The sequence below is a fragment of the Oculina patagonica genome, chromosome 1, assembly GCF_052425735.1.
Source record: "Oculina patagonica isolate OP01 chromosome 1, crgOcupat, whole genome shotgun sequence".
Lineage (NCBI taxonomy): Eukaryota > Metazoa > Cnidaria > Anthozoa > Scleractinia > Oculinidae > Oculina > Oculina patagonica.
The window spans coordinates 30,572,598-30,593,805 of NC_135758.1; the positions used below are offsets into that span (position 1 = coordinate 30,572,598).

Below are 21,208 nucleotides of genomic sequence, written 5' to 3' on the forward strand. Positions count from 1 at the left end.
GCTTCTCCTCTCCTTGAATATAGCCTGCGTTGCAGACGAACAAAACCCCGGTATAGTGCGTCGCGAATTAGAGCACAAAAGCTTGTTCCGGCCCCCCGCGTGTTACCAGGGATTTCTATAATAACCTCTGATTGGCTTTTGAATAGGGCCGTTTTTGTCGTCGTAATTGGTCGAGTCATCATGAGAAACCATAGTTACGCTTTCGACGAAGACCAGATACAAAACAAACTTGGCGGCGACTGACGGCAGATCGGACCAGATCGGTGAGAATTAGCGTTTGAAGCGGTAAAAAAGCAGCCGGTTCGAACTATCTGATAAAAAAAAAAGAAAACAACGATAACGACAAGAAGCAAACACAACTGACAAGCAAAAAGGTCATGGTATAAATGTTGAATAATCTACATTTGTCTTGTGGTGAAAGAATGTCACACGACATCCGTCATCTGATGAGAAGCAACACCCGCAAAATACAGCCGGACCCGGAAAAAAAACAACATTTAGAAGAACAAGCAAAAATATCTTGAAATATGAATGTTCCAAGACTAACCGCAAAAAGAAAATAAAAAGATGTTCCGGCTAAAGGAGCAGTTCCACAATACGCCCCAAAAACTGAAGCACGGCCCCAAAAAGTGAAAAGCGAAATAGATTGGATGACCGATTCCAATCGATACAGAAGGCAAATTTACAAATTAATGACAAGAACGTTTTACTGTATCTGGTATCTGTATCATCGAACGCGTAACTATGGTTTCTCATGATGCACTCGACCAATTACGACGCCCGAAAGAACGGCTCTATTCAAAAGCCAATCAGAGGTTATTATAGAAATCCCTGGTAACACGCGGGGGGCCGGAACAGCTTTTGTGAGTAATTCGCAGACGCACTATACCGGGGTTTTGTTCGTCTGCAACGCAGGCTACTTGAATAGGGTGTCATTTTTCGGTTTTGGGCCTTAAAAGGGTAATTCGCTCTTTATCCTTCAATAGGGTCAGGGTTTAAGAACCTTGGCGGCACACCCCTATCCGAAATTTATGGGAGTACCCCCCCGGGTCCCTATCGAGTGAACAATAAAACAAACAACAGGAACAATGCACCCAGCCTTCCAAAACAATAGCAACTGCTACACTAGAGGACCAGTAGAACTACAAGCTTACGAGAGCTGCTACGCTACTAAATCTTTTCCAGGTCATTCAAGATGTGGGATGAGAGAGAAAAAATGACGGGAAGGCAAAATGAAATACTTAGCCCAACATTTTATTGAAAGAAGCACGCCATAAAATTTTACCAACGCCACCATCTTCTACTCACCACCCTTCCGTTCAACGTCGTCGTCATCATAATCATTTCCAAAATTATGCTAGAATTCTGATAATTAAAAAGGAGGGATAATTTAACCGAAAACTTTGGCGTGCATTTTACAAGTAAGTGGTGGTATTTCAGAGTCCTTACAAAGATTTCACCGATCACTTGTTCAGTGAGAGAAGTATTGCCATTTTGACAAGATGCATAGTCGATAGTAGCCTGTTCCAGGCTCTCGGTAGTTATGGGAGAGCTTGCCCGCGTTTTTCGCTTTCCCCTTCAACTACCGAGAGCCTGGAACAGGCTAAGTCGATAGATGTGTTGCGAAACATGAATTCAAAGTGTACCATGAGACGTTTTCTGGACATACTATTATATAGTTGGAAAACTGAAGTGACGACCGCACCTGGACCGCACGCTTCCTAGTACTACATCTCTCAGATTTTATCCATAAACTCTTTTGCCGGGTATCTTTTTTAATCGAGAAGTGAAAACGCGACTGTATGCACTTTGTGGAGTTAAATATAAGAGATGCAGCCTACACAATAAAAAAGGGGTATAAATATCTCAGTCGTCTTGATCTCATTACAAAATTGTAACTTGTGTAACTCTGTGTAAGGCGCAAGATGTACATGCATGTATCATCTTCTCCGCGTTCTTCTTCTTTTACTGTAACGAGTCAGGATAAACCTAGAATACTGAAAACTAGTATTCTATAAATGTCCTTTGACCTGACACCGCCTTCCAATGAAATACAGCTAGAATTGAAAATACCATATGCTTCTGGAAATAGAATGCAAGTCCTGTCGCCTCCCGGGTGGGGACAGGAGGGGGTCGATATGTTGGAAAAAGACTGGTGACGAGGGAAAATTTACCCAGTGTAAATAGCGGTCTCAGTTCCAATGGAGCGGTTACTCGGCTTGATCTGGAGTGAAAAAACGCACGTGAAGTGATGCAATTTTGACTTTATCAAGCCGGTTTAGCTAAGTTTTTTTCTCTTTATAGGTTATATTCAAACAGAGTGATGCTAAGATCTGCCCTAGGAGCCGTTAGAAATGCTGTTTTACAGCCAGAGTATTCCAGACAACTGAGTTACGTCCAGGTTTCCCGTTTATTTGGGACTCAGTTGAGGAACTACTCGGCTCAATCAAATCCTGACACAAATTCGACTTCATCTAAAGACGACACAAGTTCAGCTAAAGATGAAGCCAAGAAAGATCAGAAAACTTCCGAATCTGAAACGAAAGCAGTGGATTCTGCAAAGGAAGAAAAAGAAAGTGAACACGATCGTCTTATGAAAGAAAAAGAAGGTTTAATAAAAGATCTTCAGGTATGTCATTACTCATAAGTTTGTATTTTAAGCTTAATATAACGGGATGGATAATAATATTGGTGCAACATGTTATAAAGCTGTCTTAGGTCGTGTATGAAGAGGTTAATATGCCATTTTCAACCGGGGGGATGATAACTGGGAAATTATTAATGACTAATAATTTAAAACTATTTCAAATTTACATGTAAGAACGTAAAATTTCCCTCAAACTTCAAACTTGCACACGCAACAATTGTATGTGTTACTATGTTCATGAACTTATGAATTTAAAATGTCTCTTGCACATCATGCCAGTTTGGTAGCTGTCTTCTTGACAGTTCTGATGAGCGATGTTAGGAAACTACTCTTATTAATTTTTTAGTTCAATTAGAGTGTTACTTGAGTGTCGAAAGTAAATTATTTCTTTGGTTGATCTACGCTCAGTGTATGGCCACTCCGCCACAGAATAAACCAAAACCAATCTTACGCTCGACCGCCCCGCTCGCTGCAATTTTGCTTTTGATTGATCCTTTGAGGCCGATTACATTGGTTTTGTTTTACGGCACTCAATTGAAAACTGCTCAATTGAATAAAGTTGTTATTGCTGATAGACCTTGATAGATCTGTACTCTTCTTGCAACAGTTGTTCATTGCCTGGAAGTGCAATGTTCTGAAAACCCACAGACAAAAAGTCCTACTGTAGGTACGGCCCTGATGGGGAAGGCTTGCTACTGCAATATTTTTTGTTATCAGTGAATGGGCCTATAACCAGGGTATAACCAGGATTTTATGGTATTACAACTCATAAAATATCTCATCCTCCCTCCGAATTTGCACTGCAGACACAAACAAGTGTGGTGCTAGAATCAGTTGCAACAAAAGTACATGCACATGTATCATTTTTTGCAATGGTTTGTTTATTTCAGGACAAGTATAAACGTTCCTTGGCTGATAACGAGAACATCCTGACACGCAGCAGGAAACAAATTGAAGAAGCCAGGTTGTTTGGAATTCAGACCTTCTCTAAAGACCTGCTTGAAGTTGCAGACATTTTGGGAAAAGCAACAGAAAGTGTTCCTAAAGAGGAGATTGAAAAGAGCATTTCACTGAAGAACTTGTATGATGGGCTTTTAATGACTGAAGCTCAATTACAGAAGGTCTTCAAAAAGAATGGTCTGGAAAAAATCAACCCAATGGATGAAAAATTTGATCCTTACAGTCACGAAGCACTGTTCCAGATTCCATTTCCAGATAAAGAGAAAGGCACTGTGGCTGTCGTGGAAAAAGTTGGATATAAACTGAATGGAAGAACTCTGAGACCAGCACTCGTTGGTGTTGTGAAAGAATAGAGCTTCAGATTGTTATTTCAATGGTCACAGATAGGTTTCTAGAATTTGAACATGCTTAATACTGCTTGCAGGGAAAATAAAAGATCACATCGCTTGCATCCCTGTAGGAATACTTACGTTGCAAAAATGTTTTCTTATTTTATCAGATACATGTACATGTAAGAGTGATCCTCATTTCTTTTTGTAAATTCCTGTCAGGGAAAAATATGACAGATGACCAGGCCTGGAGAATTATACCGTAACTATCCTATTAGCTAGGAAATAAAAAAAATGCCGGTGGGTATCCTAAAAACATGCTTCTAACCCCACCACCCACACCCCACCCCACCCACCCACCCTGATAAAGTTAAACTATTAATAATCTCAGGGACAATTTCTTCAGGAATTATGGGTATCAACAGATGCAGACCCCATTCTGGCTAATAGCTTGCTTGCAATATTGCTTAAATAAAAAAATAATCAATTTTGTGAGAGGCACCATTTGTTGCTGGAGCAGAGAGCAAAAACTATATGACAGCACATTATACCTGCAGATCCTCTTATTCAGATTGAACAAGCCCCCCCCAAAAAAAGAAATAAAATGTGTTGAAAAAGCTATGAGCTGTCTTGTCTCTGTAACACAGGAATAAATAAGTGGAGCTTGGTGTGTTAATGACAGAGAAAATCTATGTGGCTCTATTACAGCTTTTTACAACCATGTGCTATACGTTTGTAAGTGTACATGTACACTATATGAAAGTAGGCACAAAAATAATAAAAGTGCAGTATGCTGATCACAGAGGCCTGTTAGCGCATAAAAGTGCAACAGTTTAAGCACAACAGCTTCCTCTTAGCTCAATTTATTTAAACTTGTCAAACTTTTATCCTTCCTATTGTAGAGGTACTTCACAGGCTTTCTAAAATTACCCCTGTTTTTAGATCTAAAAACAATGCAAGAAGATTTAGTTAAATTTGTAAGTGATGATAATAAGACAACATGAATGAGTAATTTTTTATGGTCAAATCTGTATCTGTTATTGCACAATTTTTACAATATCAACTAAGTTATCTTATAGAGGTGCCAAATATATACAAAAATGTTTTATTGGTAATAACTTCATAATATATTGTGGTTCACAAATATTAACATTGTATAGATACATGTGAATGTAATACAGAGCTGTAGGCGGCAGTATCTTGCATGGGTAGGTGAAAGGCATGAGTGTGGGGTCGGGGGGTATTTTCCCCCGGTAAATTTTGAAAAATCAAATTGTTTAAGTCCACATTTCCTGCATTCTGAGAGTCATTTTAACCCTCACTCCCCAATAAGGCGGACCTTTGTGGCCCGTGGGTGGGTGTGGATGCACCCAATGCACCCCCCTGCCTACGGCCCTGTAATAATTTAAACTTTATTTATACTTTATTACTTTACTTATATTGGGAAGTGTACACACACTTGCTAACTCATGCTTTGCAATCATTTCAAAGTAGAAGTGCTGTTTCAATGACAGGTTATTGGAGTAAATAGTATTGCTGCAATAATGACAAGGATAAAACCATCAATAGTCAACAAGGCGCAATATACTTACCATTAAGTTGCCACACCTCACTAGTTTGGTCTCTTTAAAAGGGAATCATGACGTCAGATTTTGTGGTAGATGCTGCTGGAGTTGGTGTCGGGGAAATACATCAAATAGCTTTGAATAGGAACCCGTTCCTTTTTTTATGGGGTGCGAGGGGCTGGTGGGATTCGAAAGACAGTGCCTGTAAAACATGATTATATGACCCTCCGCTTCATCAGAAATTTTTACCGTGCCCCCCCCCCCCCCCCCCTCCACAACCCTGAAATGATGACAATTAGAACTAGCTAAGTTTAGAAAACTGACGAAATTGTCGTTTAAAGTGGTTATATTAATAGTGCTCGATGGGACGCAATTGTTAGTGTGGGTCAGCTGTGTTTGCAACCCAAAAGTTGGTGGGATCGTTTTCATTTCTCGGTACTTAACAAAGTAGGGGGTCCAGGGGCATGCTCCCCCGGGACAATTTTAATTTTCAGAACCTCGGAAACGCTATTTTAGGCATTCTGGTAGACGTTTTGCGCTACACAGCAAAATAATTTTTTCGCATGGTCCCCCTTAGAAGCCTTTTTTTTGGCCTGGAACCCCCTTATCCTATAAAAAATAAACAGTCCCTTATACACTATTGAATCACCAATAAGTGGATATGAGCGAGCCACGAAGTCTTTGAGTCACTAAACCTGCCTGTTTTGGTGACCAAGACCCTCCATTTTGCACTTGTCAATTTTCAAGCTGCTGTCGGTTTTTTTTGGATTTTCGAACATGCTCTCTTAAAAACGAATATTATAACTGAAACATTCAGTAAACTGTCCGTAGCCTTCTTTTTTTAACAGTTTATTGTTATTGATAAGTGCGCTTCAACCAGGAAAGTTCGAAATTTTGAATAGTTAGTAACACCTTGTTTGGTCATTAAATCCATTAAGAAGGTAACGAAGTATTATTATAGACAACTCAATAAAAGGAGCCCAAATCATGTTCATGTATGTTATTTACGCCATGCAATAAATACCATTGTTTTAAGCCATTTTGAAAGAACACCCCAATTTCAATAGAAAGTAACACCTTGTGACGTCATCAATGCCATCTATTGCAGAGGACAGTATCACCTGTTTGACCCTGCATATGTCCATTGTAAATATTTTAAATATTTAAAATTCGTCACGAGGTCAAATCATTTACCAAATATATGGAAACGAAATAATACTATAAGCAAGAACTAAAACCCCCAGAAGTAAGTGACACTGAGTAACGTTTCTCAGGTTTTAACCTGTACTCTTCCCGCCATGGTGGCATGCCATTCGAACTTTCCTTTTTTGTCTAGATCTGTCCCGTTATACAGAATTATTTACATACCCCTGATGTGTCCAATAAATAACTCTCATTTAGCTCGTACTTGTCAGTTTATACATAAGCCGAAATTCCCTTTTTGACTGAGGCCCAAGGGCGAAAGGCCAGGGCAAGGAAAAGAAGAAAAAAAGTTACAACGTTTGTTTTTTGTCAAAGTAAAACGCGCGCTATCCAAGATATGAAGCTCATATTAAGCAATAAACGCGCGAAACTGGCGATTTAATAAATTAGGTGCAGCAATGGTCACATTCTTTACTGGTTAGTCGATTGTCGAAAAGTCTTTATCATATGATCGGATATAAACGTTTTTTGCCAAACAGTGTAGTTTTAACTTCAACTTTAACTTAATTGCTTCCATCACCTCAAAGAACATGTTTTACACATTCTTGCTAATGCATAAAGTTTATGGAGTTGGTATGATTACTTAACGCCATGAAATAAAGAACCATTGGTTTTTACATTTTTGAAACAATACCGCATTTGCATTAACCAAATTGACGGCTGGTATCTTTATTTTTTTGTCGTATGAAAGGTGTTGATTCAAGTGACGATATTTTTAATAAGGTACCATGGCCTTCCTTTCTTCTTGTGTAATAACAGACATCTTTATTTGTCAAGGGAAGTCGCTGCCATCCGTTAAGTCAACATCGTTTGTAACTTCCTTGGCCGCAAACTTTACAAAGTGACATGGTCATTTTACTTCTTTTGGCTCTTTCAGCAACTTGTCTCAGATGAGAAGAAGAGAACTCAGTCAGTGTGCTTTATTTTCGGATACTGAGAAAAGCCACGATGAATTTTACTACGAAGGAAAAAAGTCAAACTTTTACTGGAGACTTTTGTTTCCCAGCTACAGAGGAGACAAACGAAACTTCGCACGTGCTAATAGCAAGAGTTTCTCTTTCCGTCTTCAATATTATTTTTTCAATCACTGCTGTGCTAGGCAATATTCTTATTTTTATTGCTTTTCACAAGGAATCTTCTTTCCATCCGCCTTCAAAACTCTTGTTTCGATGTCTTGCCGCCACAAACCTATGCTTTGGTGTTATTGCACAGCCAGCGTTTGTCATTTATCAGCTATCGATAGTCGCCAAGCGTTTGGACATTTGTCACGTCGCCGCGTCTCTTTCGTATATCACAACCACGATTCTCTGTGGAGTGTCCTTGGCTACACTGACCGCAATAAGCGTGGACCGACTTCTCGCCTTGCTGTTGATGATGAGGTACAGGCAAGTGGTAACTCTCAAGCGTGTTCAACTGGCCGTCTGTTTCTTTTGGTTACAGAGCATTACAGTTAGCATGGTAGTCTTTGGAAATAGGCTTGTCTACTTAAGTTTGAGTTGCGCATTAATATTACTGAACGTGGTGGCATCAACATTCTGTTACCTGAAAATTTTCTTCACACTTCGTCGCCAGAGGACACAGGTACAAGATTTTTCTCAGTCTGACCGAGGACAATCGAACGGAAACAGTTCCCAAATCCGTACCAGATACAAGAACACTGTTTCCAGTGCCTTGGTTTTCCACCTTATTCTTATTTCATGTTATGTTTCTTACGCTGTAGTGAGAGGTATGGTTGCGATAGCTGGAAGAAGGTTGTTAGTCCCCGAGGCCGTTGCGGCGTCCATGGTGTACCTGAATTCGTCTCTAAATCCGCTTTTCTGTTGCTGGAAAATGAAAGAAATCAGACATGAAGTAAAGCAGATGGTCCGGCAAACATTCTGTCCACAACGATGAAAAACTGAAGTCTTTTACAGCTTCAAGGACCTTGAGGATAGACAATCGGGGCGATCGTACGAAAGACGAAACTCCAACGATGAAGAAATACTTTTTATATAAAACAAATTCTCTGCTTGGGCTTGATGGAAGAAATTAATTTATTAGTAAATCTATCTATCAAACTAAACTTTGGCCGTCCGGCAAACATTTTTTCCACAACGATGAAAAAGTCTTTTACAAGTTCGGGACCATGGAGATAGGCAATGGGGCGATCGTACGAAAGCCGAAACTCCAAGGATGAAGAAATGCCTTTTATTAGAAGCAGTTTTTTCAGTGCATAGGCTTGATGCTAGCAAATTGATAAATTTGTTCATTTATCTATCTATGTACTGCAAACTTAACTTTGGTTAGAGGGTATAAATTTTTTGCTCCGACTCAAGCGATATCTCAATTTCTTCCGATTGTTTATTTACCATTGACAAGATAACACTGCCAGGAACGTCATATATTTGTTGCAAGGTCATCTTTATGCCAAGGTGATTGCGCTGTTAATTTTAAAAAATTATTTTCTGGGGCCCTTCCAGTTTGAAGGATAAGTCGAGCAATCACTGAAGATTTAAAAAAAAAAAAACATTGAAGTCCCTTTCGTGAAGATTATATTTACATCTGTTCGGACTTTAATCATTAATAATTAATAATTTGAGAATTCGCCACACCGAATCTTTGCACAAAACTAATAAATAGAACGTTTTAGACGGTTAAGCGTGTTGTATCTGTAAATTTTACGATTTGTGCTTTATTCCGATGAGCTACAGTATAAGAGATTTATGATGTAAATGATTTTGGATATTTCGAAGCAAAGATGGAAGAAGAACGTGCACGTGTAAAACGCTCTTATGGTTGCCATGGAAATAATTACTAAATAATTATTTCTACAAAATATATTAAACTGCACAAATATCGCACGTTATTACTCAACTGAGTGGAGGTCGATAATAAAAAATGTGGGGAACTATAATCAAGAGCAATTTTTTGAAGAGAATTCATGAAAGCCCCCGTCACTTATAAAGAGCGAACCTGATTCCTATGTCCAAAATGAGGTCAATTAATCGAAGTCCAATCCTCGTCTGAGGGTAGGAGAGTATGACTCCGGAGATGGAATAGGATTTTAAGGGGTTTTTTTTCTGAAACATGTGATGTAAGCTCCTAAAAACGATAGTGGAGTAATGATTTTTTTTTTAAATTTTTTCAACAGTAAGCATGGTTGATACGTGTGTAAAATGTTGCTAACTTGTCACCGGCGAAAAAGGAAAGAGCAAGACTGTGCAACAGAGAAAGAGCCTTGAGTTTGTGAAAGTATTTGTAGACTTGTGATGAAACTTTAGAATAAACCAGTTCGAGAAAACTTTTCCGATCTTACTTCAATTTTATAATCCAAAAGATGAAGGACAGACAGCGATTTTCAGGATTGCTGCTGGATAGTTTTAATTTTTTTGGTTGTTCTAAGGGTGGATAACGCTATCCGCCTGATAAATAGCCATCCATTGGATAAGTGTTATCCGGCAAAGTTCTCGGTGAAGTACTTCAAAATTCTATCGTCATCAAGTAAATGCAACAGAGCATAACAATCGTTACATGAGTCAGCTTTTCGTGACCTACTGTTAGTAGTACTGACAGCTTTGACGTAAACCGGTAACGGAGGTAAGCTGTTAATGACTTCCTTGTTTGTTGGTTCTTTGACAACCCACCACGCTACCGGAAATATTGATTAACTAGCTTCTTTAATTAAAACCCGGAATTAAGGAAACAGGAGGATTTGCAAAATTAACAGTGGGAAGGAATCTTCACTTAATCAGTTTATGCAGGTTCGGAGTCGTACCAGTGAATCTATAGAATAAGTCCTCTTGAGAAGGCATTTGTAGATCTTGCCTTAGTCCATACTTTATGGATGGATTTTCCTCTTTGATTTAACACTTATTGCTTTAGGCATATTTTAAAATTCGGTGTTTAATCAGTGTATGATCCCTGATATTAGTTAGGTATTTTCTACAAGTTTTCTTGTTGACTGAGTTCCTGAAACATAACGCAGTCACCAGTCGAATTTCTGCGAGTTGGAAGTCCAACTAGTTGTAAGTAGTTGATAAAATATAAGCGGGAGATCTGTATGGGCGTTTACAATGGCGAGCCATTGTAAACGGACCTAAACGGCCATACAGATCGGACGCGAATATTTTATTCTACTTGCAAAATGAAAACAATAAATTGAATGCAAAGTATTGTTATGCGAATCAGTAGAGATCTGTATCAAAAGTTAATGAATACTAATTAGCTGAGTAGGAGTTTGTATCAAAAGTTAATTCTATTGTTTGATTTGTATTGGGGTTTACAGTTGTGTGCATGTGATCTGAATACTGTGCTGGGATTGGTTTGTACCCTCATGAATAGTTAATGAATTTAACAACATGATGTTACCTTTCTAACGCAAACAGTACTAACTAACTTTTTTATTCATTGGTTTTTGGACAACCCATCAAACTAACATAAATATTGATTCACCTAGTAAGGAAAGGTGAAACGGCTCTTAAGTTTATGAAAGTTTCGACGAAAGAATGAATCTATCTGGGGAAAGTCTTGCTGGCCGTGACTTAATTCAGGAAACCAACTGCGTTCGCACGGAGAGTGGCCATACACAGACTAACGTAGCGTTAGCCATCTCTCCATTCAACATTCCCCTTTCGATTGTTGTCTTGTTGGGAAACACTGTCATCTTAATCGCGCTCAAAAAAGAAAGCACCCTTCATGCGCCTTCAAAGCTTCTTCTTCTTAACCTGGTGACCACGGATCTTTGCATTGGTCTCATTGCCCAACCTCTGTGCATAATATATTTGATGTCCATAGCGTACGAACACTGGGAGATTTGCCGGATTGCCGAGATGTTGAGCTTTATTTCTACATTTATTTTGCGTGGCGTATCTCTTTTGACGGTGACTGCCATAAGTGTGAACAGACTACTCGCTCTTTTGATGAAGATGCGATACAGACAAGTTGTAACCCTGACTCGGATTCGTATTTTGCTGCTTGTTTTCTGGGTTCAGAGCACTTGGTGTAGCTTTACGTTCCTATGGAAAGTTCACGTTTACTCTGTGATCTGCGCTATATCAATATTTGTTTGTCTGGATATATCCACGTTCTGTTACACGAGAATTTTTTGCGTTCTTCGTAGACATCAAGTAAAAATGCGAGGTAATCTTAACCAAGTAAAGAATCCCAACAGCGCTTCGATTAACGTTAAGCGATACAAAAAGTCACTTTCCTCGGCACTGTGGATTCACTTCACGTTGATTGCATGTTACCTCCCTCTAGCCATAATTTTAAGTTTTAGAAATTTTCGCTCAGACTTAGTAAAACCTTATTTTGTTTCGGAGGGATTTACGCAGTCACTGGTTTACCTTAACTCATTACCTAATCCCATTCTCTATTGCTGGAAAATCAAAGAAGTCAGACAGGAGGTGAAAAAAATTTTGAAGAAAATTTCTTGTTTTAAAAAAGAACAAAAGTTTCATCTGAGAAACTGAATTTAGGTAACATGTGAAAGCGCATCTAAATATCATGTGACATTCTTTGTAAATGACCTCATAGACGAGGTAATGTTGTACAGGAAAGATGTCATTTTTTAAAATTAGGCTTTCAATACGATATTAAACTGCATTGGATTTGTACCTTTTAAGGCTCCATTAGTCATAAAGCTATTTTTAAAAGTTATTAAAATATTTTTTGCGCGATGTAAAGGAGAAGTAAAATAGGAATAAGATTTTTAGTATACACTACTAAATAAACGACCCAAGAGCGGTCCAATTTGGCTGATATCCTAATTTGAAATCATACTTAAAATCTTTTTCCCCTATTTATGAAAACAAAAACTATTGAATGCAGAAAGAGACACTTAGCTTGTTATTTACGGGATCAATTGCTTTAGAAATGCATGCGTCAGTCACTTATGGTGAATGTGATCTATGGTTTATACTCCAAAATTTAATTCGCCGGTGCGGTATATTCGTTGTTATATTATATGGAGGAGAGTGTTTTACTCACTACATCCGGGACTTGAGTAGAGTATTTTCCGTATGACACTCTTGAGAGTGGCACGGTATCGCTCATTGACGTCACGATTTGTGCCTTTTCTACTTTGATGAATGAAATTGGTTTCGTGTCATTTGTTGTTGGCAAGCATCGACAAGAAGGTTTAATTTGTTTAACTAAGCATCGAAAAAGAATGAGTTTTCCAAAAAAGTTAAGAACGAGAACACGATAATGCCATAAGAGTTAAGTGTCTTGCCCAAGAACAATGACCCAGAGCTCGACCCGAACCACTCGATACGAGGTCCAACACACAAACCATTAGCTAGGCCAACGTGCCATAATCACACTGTAACAAACTGTCCAAAAATACCATTTATTTTCATTGTTCGAATAATTTAATAAGAATAATTTAAGTTCATGTCACGTTTCCAATTTTCCCTAAAACACAAATACGCCAAATTAATTAAATTCTCAGCCAGTTTTGATGGAAACGTCTGGTCCGAAAGGTTTCATTTAAAGAACCGACCTTAGTTGAATTATCTGTTTCCAACAATCAGCAATTTTTTCCCTCAAAGTGTGCTCTCATTGCTTCTTCGAAGATGCTGCTGAATCTGGAGTAAGAATTAATACTATAAAACAAAAAACTAAAAAAATGTTGTAAATAGTGTCATTTTGTGTAGTTTACACAAATGTATCGGGCATAGCCCTTCTTCAGTGTGAAACCGTTTTCCAAGAATTAATGCCGGTTTTCACTTCAAGTGTCACGTGATGAATTGGTTGTCGGATGCATTAAATGGTTCATGGCGTATATTACGAAACTGAATCTGATCTATTATATTGTATGTTCAACAAATTCCATCAGAAAAAGTTGTCTAACAAGTAAATTCAACCTGATTTTTGCACATATGTTTTGTCAACAGGATAAACGTCACGACTGTCTACCTTTATAATTTAAGGCTTCAATGTCAACCAGTACACTTTTAGTATCTCTCTCATTATTGTTAGGCATTACTGTATTCCCAGTGAACTCGAATACTGAGCTGCAACAATCCTTAGGCTCAAGTCTACCATCGGTGCATTTTGGGATTACTACCGAGAACAAGAGATTACTTACCGAGAAGAATGAAAAAGTGAGGAAAATTGTAACAGGAAGCAAGGGCGTGAAGGAAGTATAACAACATGGCGTCTGATCAGTCAGACCACACAAAAAACCGCACCTTTATTACCGTTTCCTTCGCGTCGTTAAAAATGCTCTCAATTCTAAGCGCAGAAAGAACACTTGCCATCGCTATACAAAATAGCTCTTGGACACTTTTTAGTTTTATTTCACCCTGGTGGTCTAAATAAAAGTGAGAAACGAAGATTTTTTTAGTTTAAAGACATGTTTCAGATATTTCGTTTCCCTCACCAGTTCTAAGAACTGAAAAAAAGTTGTCTAATTACGGGCGATGTGCGGACGTGAATAAGTTACATAATAAAGTGTTGTGTAACATCTCCACGAGCTTATATCCGCACTGATCACCTGCCATCGTTTTGTGTTTAGGTTAATTGTAAATACAGGAAACTACAAAACTTAGTACAGAAAGACACGCACACAGTAAATGTATATAAAATAGTAAAATAGCGGTAGTTATTCTTCCATTTTGGTTTTCATTCAAAATGACCTTTGACGATGTAGCAAAAACCTGTCGATAAAACACCTATTAAAAGTAAAAGATAAGAATTGTTTACTACATGATGCCTTTTACCGATATTGAAATATGTTTTTGGAAGTTTTTTTTTCATAGATTAAATATTTTGAATAAATTGAACAGTGAGATTGCATCCGAAAAGTGAATGTTCGTGAGCAAACTAAAAACATCGCACTTTGGTAAGCAAGCCAACCCTAAGGTAAATGGAGGCTTTTTATTAATAGCTCCACCTACTAATTTTTATGATGACTATAAAAACCACTCCGAAAAATATTGGTCTGCGACCATGAAGCAGCCAGACCAATACATAACTAGTATACATTTAAAGTTGACTATTTTAAAAAGTGGAATACAGTGATCAGGAGGACCAGATAAAGAACAAGACGATTAATAGTTACACGGCGACAACCAAACGAGGAACGTTACAGGAAAAATTGATTCAGTTTGGAAATTTCGCTTTCAAATATTTTCCCTGGGATCATTTCTGGAAAGAGAGAGAGAAAAGTGAGAAAAAAAATAGAAAAAATAATAACAGGAAGCTAGATAGGGCGTGTATGGAGGAAATGAAACGACAAAAAGGAAGCGTCCGAACAGTCGCACGACAAAAGAGCAACATCTTTACTTATCGTTTCATCCACTCGTCATTGAAAATTATTCGATTTCTAAGTGAGTAGACATATTCGTCATAGCCTGTTTCAGGAGTTCGGTTAGGTATTTAGGGAGCAGCGCGAAAACGGCGAGCTAAAAATAAAGGGAGTGGTGTGGGGTACGTAACCCCTCGCTGGTCTTCGTATTAATCCCATTCTTCGCACCCTTCCTCAACTCCCCGACGCCGGGGGGGTGCGTCAGTATGGACATCTCCAATCCAATATTTATTTTCATTTCACCTTGCTTTTCTACGTTAACTTAAGACCGTACCTAACAAAAAATAAAAGAGAACAAAATGCGGAGTAGTCAACATGACAAAAGCTTTTTACCTGGGTGCTGCGCATGTGTAATTTTGTTTGAGTAAATTGTTTAGCTTAGTAAAAGAAAGAAAGAAGAAGACAGCTGGTACACTTGAGGATATCCTTGAAAAATGAATAACTAAATTCTTTTAATGAGTAAAATGGAAATTAAACATTTAATGAAAAACAAAAAAGACACTGACGTTTTTTTTTACTTTCCAGGACATGTTTCTGATATTTCAGTATTCCTCACTCACCAGTTTTGAGGCTGTTTAGAAGCTATACAACTGAACAAAGTTGGCTAATTACAGGCAATGTGCCGATAGAAGCACGTGAATATGTTACATAATAGAGTGTTATGTAACATCTCCACGAGCTTATATCCGCACATCGCCTGTAATTATATTAACTCAGTTATATTAGCCATCGGTTTTTGTGTTTAGGTAAATTGTAAATACAGGAAACTACAAGACTTGGTACAGAAAGACACGCACACAGTGAATGTATATAAAATATGTAGTTATTCTTCTATTTTGCTTTTCAGTTAAAATGACCTTTGTCGATGTAGCAAAAACCTGCCGATTAACACGGGTAAAAGTAAAAGACAAAAATTGTTAATTTCATGACTGCTTTTACCGATATTGAAATATATTTTTGGAAGTTTACTTCATAGATTAAATATTTTGAATAAATTGAACAGTGAGATTGCTTCCGAAAGGTTAATGTCCGTGACCAAACAATAAACATCACACTTTGGTAAACAAGGCAAACCTACGGTAAATGGCGGCTTTTATTAATGACTTCGCCTACTTATTTTTATGACGATCATAAAAAGCACTCAAAGAAATATTGGTCTGCGACTATGAAGCAGCCAGACCAATACACACAACTGGTATACATTTAAAGTTGACCATTTTAACGAGTTGAATACAGTGATCAGAAGGGCCTGATAAAGAACAAGACGATTGATTAAGTGTTACTCGAAGACAACTAAACGATGAACATTACAGTGGAAACTGATTCTGGTCTTAACTTAATTCAGCAATCCTCGTGCCCTCGTATTCAACAGGTCATCCAAAATACAGGATTTGTTGCCAAACATTCAAGTCTAGCCATTGCGCTTATAAATATTCCCCTCGCCGTCGCTGCACTTCTGGCAAACATTGCCATTTTAATCGCCCTCCGAAAGACAACCTCAGTCCAGCCACTTACCAAACTTCTGTTTCGTAATTTGGCGTGTACCGATTTGTGCGTTGGCCTTGTTTCCCAACCAATGTTTATCTTTCATTTGATGGTCGTATCTCGAGGGCGCTGGGATCTTTGTCCATACACTGAGAAGTTTGGTTACATTCCCTCAGTTGCCCTAGGTGGTGTAACACTTTGTACAGTCACTGCTATAAGTGTGGACAGACTCCTCGTTCTGTTAAAGGGGATGAGTTACAAGCAGGTTGCAACGTTGGCACGGGTTCGTTTTTTAGTGGTCATGATTTGGATTTCGAGTGTTTGTACCGGCGTGTCTTTCCTTTGGAACATTCGCATTTTCTTCGCAGTGAGTTGTATAGGAATAACTAACTGTTTGGCGATATCAACGTTTTGCTACACGAAAATATTCCTCATTCTCCGTCGACAACAGGAGAGAGTTAATGATAATGGTGGCCAACAACCCAAAAAGAGTTCCATGACGGAGAAGAAATACAAGCAGTCAGTTTTTACAGCGCTACTTATTCACTTTACGTTGATCGCATGCTACCTTCCGTACACCACGGTTAAAACTATCACTACTTTTGCCGTGATTACTCCCAATCTGCTGATAGTTGAAGCATTTCTGGCGTCGCTGGTTTATCTCAACTCGACACTGAACCCCGTGCTTTATTGCTGGAGAATAAAGGAAGTAAGATACAGGATAAAGGACACATTAGACAACCTTTGCTGATAACCTTAGTGAAAGTATACCACAGTGAAAACTGTCACAACTTTTGCCATGATAACTCCCACTCTGCTCATAGTTGAAACATTCCTGGCGTCGCTGGTTTACCCCCATAAAGGAAGTGAGATTCAGGATTAAGGACACATTAGACAAACTTTGTTATGAGGAAACTAAAGGGAAATAAAATGTTTTGCTCAGAATCCTTCACAAAAGTTTAAAGAAAGATTCGGAATTATTAACTAAACCGTCATAGTAAATAAAAATAAGTAAGCAATTTCTTGATGCATGTACATAGTCGAGTAGTTTTTTTCTGCTCCGACGAAGGGCACATGCTCGAAACGTCAGCTTTTCAAAATTTGCTATGGCGGTTTATTTCTCTTTTCCAGTTTTTGAAGCGGCACAACAATTTCTCTAGAAACTAACAGCTTTGTACATGAAAGCGTTTTAGCGTATCTGGAATATATCTCAGAAAATATTGTTTTGTCATTTTTGTAAATAGGGTAGGTTGGGATATATCCTACAACGATGTTTGCGTGTCTAAATAGGCTTTTGTTTTTTTTTTTGTTTTTTGTTTTTTTTTTTTTTTTTTTTTTTTTTTTTTTTTTTTTTTTTTTTTTTTTTTTTTTTTTTTTTTTTTTTTTTTTTTTAATTTTTTTTTTTTTTTTTTAAAAATTTTTTTTTTTTTTTTTTTTTTTTTTTTTTTATTTTTTTTTTTTTTAAAAAATTTTTTTTTTTTTTTATCAAACATCCCGACTTTAAAATATTTTTCACGTTATCGACCTGGGTAATCAACAATATGATGGCACTAGGTGATAATTAGTTTTTGTGAAATAAATAAATATGTCTGAAATGATATATGGGACCAGATGCTGAACGGTGGGCGAATTGTTCCCAGGTTAAAGATTTAGATGACGGCATACAAGGAAATAAGCTTCGCTGTCAATGTTTGAAAATATAAATATAAAATATATGAAATTTAAAATATCTGTTTGTTAACTTTTCTTGTATCATGCAAATTATTGTAATTATCAGATGTTTCTCGGCTTGAGTGAAACTTTCGTGAGCAATCAACAATTTTGCCCATTTTAATTTTTCAATCATAACACTTAACGCTCCCTGAGGCTATGATTTGCATAATACCGGCAAATAATGTTGAACTTATACTGTAATATTGAACCACCTTTAATATTGCATGTGTTTGCAATAATTGATAATTTTAATTTGCTGTCGATATCATACGATATAAACCAACATTTCTCTGTATTTGTCTATGTAAGATCGTTAACAGTTGCCGTGAATATGAGGGTTTTATTTTAGAAAAAATTAAAGTAGCAATATTAGGTACACGCCCTCTGGGATCGTCACGCGATGTCTCGGCGCCGCCAAAAGGGTCCAAAGAGAATCTGTATAGGTTAGCTGCACGCCAGATATATTTATTTATATTTTTTTTTAGTAAAATTAAATTTTAAAAATAACTAGATATTGTTATGAAAAGTGTTACGGAAGAAACGAATATTATAGACTCTCTTACCCACACGAAAAATATTCGGTTAAGTATTAGTAGAAGTCCTTCTTGATGTCCACCTATTTAGTTCAGTTTTCAATTAAAAACTACCGCTATATGAACATCTCTACAGTGTTTGTCTTGATCCGAAGTAAATATTCAAAAATATCAATATGTTATCTTAGTCTTAATAGACTCTTTAGAACACGTACTTCCCTGCTGGTATTTGTGATTATTTAACTTCGGATGGAGAGAAGCAACTTTTCCTATTTATGTCAATTTTGCTAAATCAGACCTTTAGCCAAGGGCTGTTTATGTGTTTTGGGAGGTTAGAGAAGATTGGATACGAGAAAAACGCTTGAGAGGGACTGGGAATGATTCTGCCTTTACCTTTCTCCATCATTCTCGTCCCCAGACCCACTTACCCCTCTTAGCCAGCAGAGCCTGTTTGCTCCTTTGAAGTTCGGTGGGCTTCATAACCATTTTCCTTTTTTTAATAATCATGCTAGAGAATGAAAGACCATTCATGGGAATGAAGGGAAAGGGAAAAAGTGAAAAAGGCTACTTGTTTGGCAAAAGTGAGGATTTGTACATTATACCAATTAAACGAATCCTAATGATTCCCAGAGGACTTATCGTTTTACGGGTTGGTGAATGTAAACTCTGACGGTTTTTCACTTGATATTCCATGCTGCTGAGATATTTCTCGGTGAAGAGAAATATCTCGGCGGCGTAAAAGTAAAAAAAGTAAAAAGTAATGTTGTTTATAGTGGTCATGCACTTAACTTCGAGATAGCTTGTTTACAGGCATGCCACTGAAACAGAGGAAACAATTTTTTTAAATGAACATGAGGCGCAGAAATACGCCTATGTTCACATTATACACGCGTGCATGTATTAATATAAAAGGGTTTCCAAGAAAACAGAGTTTTGGGTGACGTCTTTTCTAGCAACGGCTTAATTGACACATCGGAATGCACCGTTTCCCGGCACTGCTATGTCTTTAAAGAAAAGTGCCGACAAAGAACAGTGCCGACGAAAAGTGCCAATACCAAGTAAAATATACAATGATACAAGACACTCAACTGTCTAATAAGAGAATTAGTATCCAACTGATCTTAGGCTGCACAAAAACAATGAATTAGGAGTTAAGTATGTTTTTGTGGTAACTAAACAACTAACTGAACAAAATAACTATCAAAATTCTCGAATCTGATTGGTTCTTAGCACGCCCTATTTTTCACCCAATAGTAGTGCGTGGATGTAAGTCTCCAATAACAGTGTCCAATAACAAAATTCTCGTGCCGTGCGATTTTTGTTGTTGAACAATCTTTCTTTATTCCTAAAACCTTACAGAAATGGCCTTTTTCGTAGCAAATTTTGTCGTAGAGATGATAAATCGTTTACGGACCTTGCCTTGTCTAAATTTTGCTTCGAATTCTGTTATAGTTATGATTAATTGCTAAAAAGACTTCTTGTCGTCTTATCCAGTCATACTTATATGAATGAGCAGAGGAAAGAAATAAATTAAACGGAGGAAAACTGCTTTGGGTGTCAATTTAAAATCACTGTAAAATTCATGTGTTTAAAGCCAGAATGCCTCCTTTCATCCTAGAACTCTTTACTAAGAAATTAAAACTGGGTCATTTATCTTTCTGCACAAAGGGTTCATAAGGGTTTCTTTTCATTCTCTAATTTGACAAGTGTTAAAATCGCGCGTCTTCAGTTTATAACAAAAGACGGGTTATTAGGTAAAATTGCTATTGCTTTAAAATTTTCATTTAAAAAATATTGGATATGCTTCACATAGACCAATAATTGCAAACAGAGTGATAACGAGTTCAATTTAAACACACGCTGGAGACAAAACATTTAATGTCTCCTGAAAATGAGCACGAAATACGAAATTAAAACAATGAACTCTTTTTCTAGAAAAACATTTTTAATTTGCTCCTGCGACAAGGTGTCGGATAAATACGGTCCACTGTCTCCACTCTTAGGAGAAACCTGCAGATTTATTTGAACGCGTTGGAAGTTATTATTTTGGGTGTTTTTCTTTGTGAAAACGCTAAAAAATTTTTTTTTTCAAAGAAAGAACTTACATTGCAAAAACTGCTGAAAATGGGGTTGAAGACTACAACTGTTGAAAAAGATTCGTTTTTCGCTACCTATACAGGATGTTTAAAATACATCAATTTAAGCTAAAAGCTGACAATAACTCATTGATGGAAAACTTCACTGATATCGAGAGGTACGCAAAACCAAAACTGGAAAATACGAAGACCAGATGCTCAAGAGCTTACCAGTTGATGACGAGCAATGCAAATTTCACACTTTGGTAAACAAGGCAACCCTAGACGTCAACCCTACGGTAAATAGCGGCTTTTATTAATAACTCTACTTATTTTTACGACGATCATAAAAAGCACTCAAAGAAATATTGGTCTGCGACTATGAAGCAGCCAGACCAATACACACAA

At 37.5% G+C, this 21,208-nt stretch overlaps 2 protein-coding genes across 2 annotated transcripts; both read left to right on the forward strand.

Moving 5' to 3' along the window:
* The first annotated feature begins 2,204 nt into the window (after positions 1-2,204).
* LOC144663481 (grpE protein homolog 1, mitochondrial-like) lies at positions 2,205-4,305 on the forward strand. The gene is made up of 2 exons (XM_078524460.1): positions 2,205-2,629; positions 3,538-4,305. Exons 1-2 carry the CDS (start codon positions 2,324-2,326, stop codon positions 3,958-3,960), a joined length of 729 nt encoding a protein of 242 aa, XP_078380586.1. The 5' UTR covers positions 2,205-2,323; the 3' UTR covers positions 3,961-4,305.
* Positions 4,306-16,257: 11,952 nt separating this feature from the next.
* LOC144663494 (beta-2 adrenergic receptor-like) lies at positions 16,258-17,728 on the forward strand. Its single transcript, XM_078524467.1, has one exon. The coding sequence runs from the start codon at positions 16,295-16,297 to the stop codon at positions 17,228-17,230; it is 936 nt and encodes a 311-aa protein (XP_078380593.1). The 5' UTR covers positions 16,258-16,294; the 3' UTR covers positions 17,231-17,728.
* The last annotated feature ends 3,480 nt before the right edge of the window (positions 17,729-21,208 follow it).

Coding starts and splice junctions, on each gene's coding strand:
- LOC144663481 (XM_078524460.1), top strand. CDS start 2,324: ATGCTAAGATCTGCCCTAGGAGCCGTTAGAAATGCTGTTTTACAGCCA. Junction 2,630..3,537: donor GTTTAATAAAAGATCTTCAG/GTATGTCATTAC, acceptor TGTTTATTTCAG/GACAAGTATAAACGTTCCTT.
- LOC144663494 (XM_078524467.1), top strand. CDS start 16,295: ATGAACATTACAGTGGAAACTGATTCTGGTCTTAACTTAATTCAGCAA.